This window comes from Amphimedon queenslandica, unplaced genomic scaffold (assembly GCF_000090795.2).
Source record: "Amphimedon queenslandica unplaced genomic scaffold, v1.1 AMPQUscaffold_13022, whole genome shotgun sequence".
Lineage (NCBI taxonomy): Eukaryota > Metazoa > Porifera > Demospongiae > Haplosclerida > Niphatidae > Amphimedon > Amphimedon queenslandica.
The window spans coordinates 54,560-62,460 of NW_003546742.1; the positions used below are offsets into that span (position 1 = coordinate 54,560).

A 7,901-nucleotide genomic window follows, 5' to 3' on the forward strand; every position below is an offset into this window, starting at 1 on the left:
TTGTTCTCCTTTCATGTTTAGATATATGCAGGCATTTTAAAGTTATTCATTATCATTAATATAAATTATGTCTCAATGTGGGCATTTATGTAGGCAAGAAATGAAACATAAATTTGATTACAGTGACATAAGCAGGCCATGCTATGGCCAGCATGCAATTAAAAAGTGTGGGGTTTGACCTTTTGATGCATGCTTTATGCTAGAGTCAAATTCAAATCAAATTAATCAAATCAGTTAATCGAGTTCAAATTCAGCATCAGTGTATCATCAGGCTTAGCGTCATATTGTAAGCCAGTGTGCATGCACAGTCATGGATATCCAGAGGTAGTTTGACAGTAAATTCAGTTACTTTAATGCAGTAACAGCAATGAGGTCTAGTATGCATGATACACATAGGTCCATTATAATGGACTCTTAGTAATACACAGGTTCATCATGGAGAACTAAAGATGAAGAGCTAATACCAACCAATATATTATTATCTGTTGTCAAAAACCTCCTCTGGGTAGATATACTATAAATGATAAATTGAATTCATAACTTCTCTTATTCTGATTCTACTACAGGTCCAAATGTTTCTCATTAGATATGGCAGAAAATGTGAGTAATATCAGACATGTGATGTATAATTTAAGTTTATTCTTTTCTTCTGTGATACCATTGTGATGCTTTTTATTTACGATCTTTTAGAAAGTAAGTCATGTTACATATTGTGAATGTGTAATTTTATTCTTTTCTTCTATGATACCATTGTGATACTTTTTATTTATGATCTTTTAGAAAGTAAGCCATGTCACATGTGAATGTGTAATTTTTTTCTTTTATGATACCATTGTGATCCTTTACTAAACTACTATTCACAATCTTTTAGAAAGTACCCAGCAAAAAAATCTTACGTAAGATCTTACTTAAGATCTTATGAAACCTTACAAATGATCTTGCATGTTTAATCATGCCTGTTCTTGCAAGATCATTAGACAAGAAGTTCCAAAATCTTGCCAAGATCTTATGATAAATCTTGCCAAGATCTTATGATAAGTCTTACATGATCAGGCATGGTCTGACGATTAATCTTACATTATCAGTCAAGATCAGGCACTAAATCTTACATGATCAGGCAAGATCAGGCACTAAATCTTACATGATCAGGCAAGATCAGGCACTAAATCTTACATGATCAGTCAAAAGCAGGAACTAAATCTTACATGATTAGGCAAGATCAGGAATGAAATCTTACATGATCAGGCAAGATCAGGAATGAAATCTTACATGATCAGTCAAGATCAGGAACTAAATCTTACATGATCAGGCAAGATCAGGAATGAAATCTTACATTTTCAGTAAAGATTTGGAATTAAATCTTACATTATCAGTCAAGATCTGGAATTAAATCTTGTATGATCTTTTAAGACTCTTACTTGTTGTGAACTAATATCATGAAGGATATTGTAAGATCTTGTCAAGATCTTGAAGGAATAGTTAAGTTCAGATTTGGGATTCCAAGCATATCCCATAGTATTAAAATGACTGCAATTGTAAGATCTGAGCAAGAACTTACATTGCTTAAATGCATAAGAATGATGTCATTATAGCTTAATTAAGTTTAATTTTGTTGAAAGTTTGCTTTCTTTATATGCTCATACTTTTGTAAAGGCTATCGTGGGTTGTCAACTACTTCCTGTGACATCACACAACATGTAAGATCTTTCAAGATCTTGTATGACTTTAAATAAAGTGAAGCGTAAGATAATTCATGTAAGATCTTAAGTAAGATCAGGCATATACATCTTATCAGTGATATTGTAAGATAAGTCATGTAAGATCTTAAGTAAGATCATGCCTGTATATAGTAGCTAAGATTGATCCAAATAAGATCTTATAAGGTTGTTCTTAATTCTTATCTCACCTTACTTTATCTGATCAGATAATACAAGATCTTAGTAAGATTTTTTTGCTGGGTAAATCATTTTGCATGTGAATGTATAATTTTATTCTTTTTCAATGATACTATTGTGACACTTTACTGAACTGTAATTTTCACAAATTTTTAGAGAGTAAGTCATGTCACATGTGAATGTGTAACTTTATTCTTTTCTTCTATGATACCATTGTGATATTTAACTAAAATGTGTTATTCACAACCATTCAGCCAGTAAGTCATGTCCATGTAAATGTGTAATTATATTCTTTTCTTCTACTATGATACCATTGTGAATTTACTAAAATGCTTTATTCACAATCTTTCAGGTTGTAAGTTATGTCACATGTAAATGTGTAATTTTATTCTTTTTATATAATATCATGGTGATACTTAACTAAAATGTGTTATTCACAATCTTTCAGTTTGTAAGTCACGTCACATGTGAATGTTTAATTTTATTCTTCTCTTCTATGATACCATTGTGATACTTTACTAAACTGTTTTATTCACAATCTTTCAGTTTGTAAGTTACATCACATGTGAATGTGTAATTTTATCCTTTTCTTTCATTATACCATTGTGATACTTTACTAAACTGTGTTATTCACAATCTTTCAGGCAGTAAGTCATGTCATATGTAAATGTGTAATTTTATTCTTTTCTTCTATGATAACATCTGTGTTATTCACAATATTTCAGGAAGTAAGTCACATCACATGTGAATGTGTAATTTTATTCTTTTCTTCTATGATACCATTGTGATACTTTAAACTGTGTTATCACAATCTTTCAGGCAGTAAGTCATGTCATATGTAAATGTGTAATTTTATTCTTTTCTTCTATGATAACATCTGTGTTATTCACAATCTTTCAGGAAGTAAGTCACATCACATGTGAATGTGTAATTTTTTTTTCCTTTATGATACCATTGTGATACTTTACTAAACTGTGTTATTCACAATCTTTCAGGAGGTAAGTCACATCACATGTGAATGTCTAATTTTATTTTTTTCTTCTATGATACCATTGTGATACTCTACTAAACTGTGTTATTCACAATCTTTCAGCCAGTAAGTGACATCACATATGAGAAAGTAATTTTATTCTTTTCTTCTGTGATGCCATTGTGATACTTTACTAAACTGTGTTATTCACAATCTTTCAGCCAGTAAGTGACATCACATATGAGAAAGTAATTTTATTCTTTTCTTCTGTGATGCCATTGTGATACTTTACTAAACTGTGTTATTCACAATCTTTCAGCCAGTAAGTCACATCACATGTGAAAATGTAATTTTATTCTTTTTTTATGATGCCATTTTGATACTTTACTAAACTGTGTTATTCACAATCTTTTAGGCAGTAAGTCATGTCATATGTAAATGTGTAATTTTATTCTTTTTTCTTATGATACCATTAATTGTGATCCTTTACTAAACTACTATTCACAATCTTTTAGAAAGTAAATCATTTTGCATGTGAATGTATAATTTTATTCTTTTTCAATGATACTATTGTGACACTTTACTGAACTGTAATTTTTACAAATTTTTAGAGAGTAAGTCATGTCACATGTGAATGTGTAACTTTATTCTTTTCTTCTATGATACCATTGTGATACTTAACTAAAATGTGTTATTCACAATCTTTCAGTATGTAAGTCACGTCACATGTGAATGTGTGATTTTATTCTTTTCTTCTATGATACCATTGTGATACTTTACTAAACTGTGTTATTCACAATCTTTCAGGAGGTAAGTCACATCACATGTGAATGTGTAATTTTTTTTTCTTCTATGATACCATTGTGACACTTTACTAAACTGTGATATCCACAATTATTCAGACAGTAAGTCACGTCACATGGGAAAATGTAATTTTATTCTGTTCTTCTATGATACCATTGGGATACTTTACTAAACTGTGTTATTCACAATCTTTCAGTATGTAAGTCATGTCACATGTGAATGTGTAATTTTATTCTTTTCTTCTATGATACCATTGGGATACTTTACTAAACTGTGTTATTCACAATCTTTCAGTATGTAAGTCATGTCACATGTGAATGTGTAATTTTATTCTTTTCTTCTATGATACCATTGGGATACTTTACTGAACTGTGTTATTCACAATCTTTTAGATCGTAAGTCATGTCACATGTGAATGTGTAATTTTATTCTTTTCTTCTATGATACCTTTTTGATACTTTACTAAACTGTATTATTCACAATCTTTCAGGCAGTGAGTCACATCACATGTAAATGTGTAATTTTTATTCTTTTCTTCTATGTTTTAATGTTGTTATTCAGCCAATAGTAAGTTTGGAATAAATTTTTTAATGCAATAGATTTTTGCTTCACATTTATAGGATATAAGTGAGTAATCGCTTTGTATACACTTGTAAACTCTGGGGGGGATTCACTTTACATACGTATTGTGAGTACCCATTGATATTTATCATACATATGTAGATGCTTATGAGAGAGCTCTCAAAAAACAAGGAAGTGCTGATGTAGCGTATGCTCGTCTTATGTTACTGGGATCAGCTGGTACTGGCAAGACATCTCTCAAGCATTCATTAATGGAAGAGCCTTTCAATCCTCATACTACAAGCACCATTGTATCTGATGTATTGTCTGTACGACCATTTGGACACGAGTGGAAAACAATGAGAGAAAACAAATGGAGAGAAACCTCAGCAGAAGATGAAATTGAAGAGCTTGCACATTTGTTTAAATCCTTTCAATCTGGATCATCCTCACACCATAAATCTATGAGTACACAATATTCTTATGATAAATTGATTCCTACAAGTGCTATAACATCCATTTTGGGTATAGAGAGTAGTTTTATCCAATCAATACTAAGGAGAGCTACACATAGTGAACTATCTTTGATGTCAACATCGACTGTTCAAGTTAGTCATACTTTAATAGCATTATAACATATTTTTAATAATCTTTAGCCATTTCTTCATATATGGGATTGCGGTGGTCAGCCAGTGTTCCTTGAGATTCTCCCAGCCTTCCTCACTCCTCGTACAATGTTTCTCCTCCTGTTTGATGCTTCAAAGGATTTCAGGGAAAGATGGCAGTCACGTCAGAATACTCCTGCTGGTGAAGTGCTGTTTGGTGAGGTAGTGAATGAAAGCACAAGTGATCTAATGGCCAAATGGATGTCTATAATACACAGTCACCTCATGAAGCACAACAAAGATGATACTTCTTCTCCTAGTCTCTATTGTATTGGCACTCTTGGTGACAAGCTACTTTTAGAAAGCAAGAAAAAAGCAAAGGAGCAAATACAGTCCTTATATGGGGAGAAAGAGTTCTCAGATGTTATCAAAGATGTACTGATCATTGATAATACAACCTCAGGCAAAGGGGAAGAAGAAGACCCAAGCATCAAAGAATTACGCAAAGCTATTGATGGTTTTATCAATAAGTTAGTCGTTCCAACCCCTGTCAATTGGGTTCTGTTTCGCAAAGTTTATCAAGAGCTCGGGCTAAATGTCATTAGTTTATCTGATGCTATTGCCATTGGAGTGGCATGTCATATACCAGCAGCTGATGTTCCTGAAGTATTGAAATTCTATCATGAGCTGGGAGCTCTTCTTTACTATCCTAAAATAGAAGGTCTGAAGAATAAAGTCATTCTGAGTCCAAAATGGTTTGTTGATACCATTGGGAAGCTGTTCCCACTTGAAAGAGGATGGAGCAAAGAAGACAGATGGTTGTTGTTTCAAAGTAAAGGTATTCTTGTTGAACCACTATATCAAGAGGTATGGCAATCAAGTGGTATTGATCCAGAAGAAATAATTGAACTTTTAGTTCATTTTTGTCTTGCAGCTTCAGTTCAAACCAAGCTTAGCAGATTCAAGCAATATTTTCTTCCAGCAGTGCTACCAGGATACACAGGTGATCCTAATGAAGTACAACCTGGTTATAAACTAAGAACCTCACCTGCACACATTACATTCTCCACTGGGTATGTACCTCCTGGCTTCTTCACTCGTTTAGCAACCACTGTTACTACAAATCCCAATGTTGAGCTCAGTTTTGATAGTAATTTTGCAGCTCCTGTCATTCATTCACAAAGTAAAAGTATTTATCATAATCGTGTCTACTTCTCCTTCTCTTATGGCCGTCCTTCTGATAATTTTGTTCTTACTGATATTAATGAAGCCATTCAAGTTGATGTGTTGAGATATGTCCCTGAGAGCAGTCATTCTGTTCCTTTCAAAACAGTTTGTCAGCAAATCATGAAATTGCTAGATGCATGTTGTCAACAAGTAGAAGACACTCTCAGTCATTACCATGGTCATCATGCCGATCGATCATCAAGAAAAGTAAAATATGTTTGTTGTGAATGCGGTCCTTTCAGTAAAGCCCATTACATTAAAGACATTGATGCTGAGAAGCAGACATGCTCTGAGTTTGTTCACTGCGAAATGGAAAGTTATCCTCGCCGCCTAACCAGTAATGAGACACTGTGGTTTAATAAGGTATTCAATATTTTTTTATTTTACCATTTAACTCCCCCACACAGATCAGTGTACGTGAGTCCAATGATGATCAACAAAAAGGTATAATTATTCAGTGTCACTAGTTTCACATTATTTATTTATAATAGTTATATTGACTATCACAAATCTAGTTGATATCATACGAGTGTTAGAAAAGGGTAACTTTCAGAATCAAAAGTGGCGTAAACTTGGTCTCTACTTGGGTCTGATTCACCCCGACTTAAAGACTATTGAGGAAAACTATCCTCGAGATGCTGAGCGATGTCTGGAAGAATGTTTAGCAAAATGGCTTACAGTTGATACTGAAGCAACATGGGAGAAACTAGCTATTGCTGTTGGTGAAGCAGGAGAGACACCAGCTACTACTAATATTAAGTAATTTATTAATAGAATCAGAAAAGAGCTTTAACAGATGATAGTAGTGTTAACATTCAAATAAATTAAATGTTTGTTGTCCAGTGGTTTCTATTCTTTTTACTATTAGTTGCATCACATTTTATATATTATATAAAATTTATAAAGCAAGAATATTGTTGACATTTTACTACTCTGCAACTGCTGCCTAAGAATATGCTTATATCTATGCTTGTAATGTGTTCTTTGTTTCTTTCAAGTTATTAATGGATGCTATTTAACACAATGCTGGTGAATAAGGAAGCAGTTCCTGTCACAAGTAGTCAGTGTATATTGATATTTCCTGAATAGAGTCCAAATATACTTCCATAAAAGGAAAGACATCTTGGAAATGTTGACAGAATCTTGTCTACAGTACAAACACTACACTAACTAACCTTTAACAAAGCACATATAATGATTCACTGCAGTAGTGGGTGGAAGTTCCATTTAAAAATATGTACATTACATTTACATGTATGTGTTCACAATATTCATATCTAGAGCTAAGATTATTTCCACCCAATGGTAGATACTATTATGATATCACAGTCACTATATGATTTTATGATGATGTCATGAGGTTACTATGACTTCCGAGGGATTCTAGCAACGCTTAGAAACCTCGTAACCAGTATCTAACCTATATTTATGATGATGTCATTAATTAGTTATGGTAGCTACAGCATTAAAGTATTCCAATAATAGAATATCAACAGAATCAAGTACATGTACATGTACAGGTAATGGAACTGACTGTACACATAACTGCATGTACATGTATCTATGAAGCTTGTCTCTTCCTATCTATTTCTCAGTCTCTCTCTTATAAAAATTACTCTCCAGCTGTAGAATGACCTGGTTGTGTATCATTGTCATTTACTACTAGTAATTTCTACTCCTCCATTCCACTGGATATCCCTATGAGTGGATCTAACCTCTTGAGAAATGCAACAACAACAACAACAATAATAATAATAATAATAATAATAATAATAATAATAATAATAATAATAATAATAATAATAATGTTATTAAAGCAATAGGACAAGCAAACAACAC

At 32.7% G+C, this 7,901-nt stretch overlaps 1 protein-coding gene and 1 long non-coding RNA gene across 2 annotated transcripts; both read left to right on the forward strand.

Moving 5' to 3' along the window:
• The first annotated feature begins 4,356 nt into the window (after nucleotides 1-4,356).
• Nucleotides 4,357-6,396, forward strand: LOC105314274 (probable serine/threonine-protein kinase roco4). Its single transcript, XM_020001813.1, has 3 exons — nucleotides 4,357-4,838; nucleotides 4,887-6,269; nucleotides 6,325-6,396. The coding sequence occupies exons 1-3, from the start codon at nucleotides 4,452-4,454 to the stop codon at nucleotides 6,394-6,396; spliced, it is 1,842 nt and encodes a 613-aa protein (XP_019857372.1). The 5' UTR covers nucleotides 4,357-4,451.
• Nucleotides 6,397-6,451: 55 nt separating this feature from the next.
• On the forward strand, nucleotides 6,452-6,790 carry LOC109585691 (uncharacterized). The gene is made up of 2 exons (XR_002186611.1): nucleotides 6,452-6,506; nucleotides 6,554-6,790. It is a non-coding gene; the product is annotated as an uncharacterized LOC109585691 (long non-coding RNA).
• Nucleotides 6,791-7,901: the final 1,111 nt, after the last annotated feature.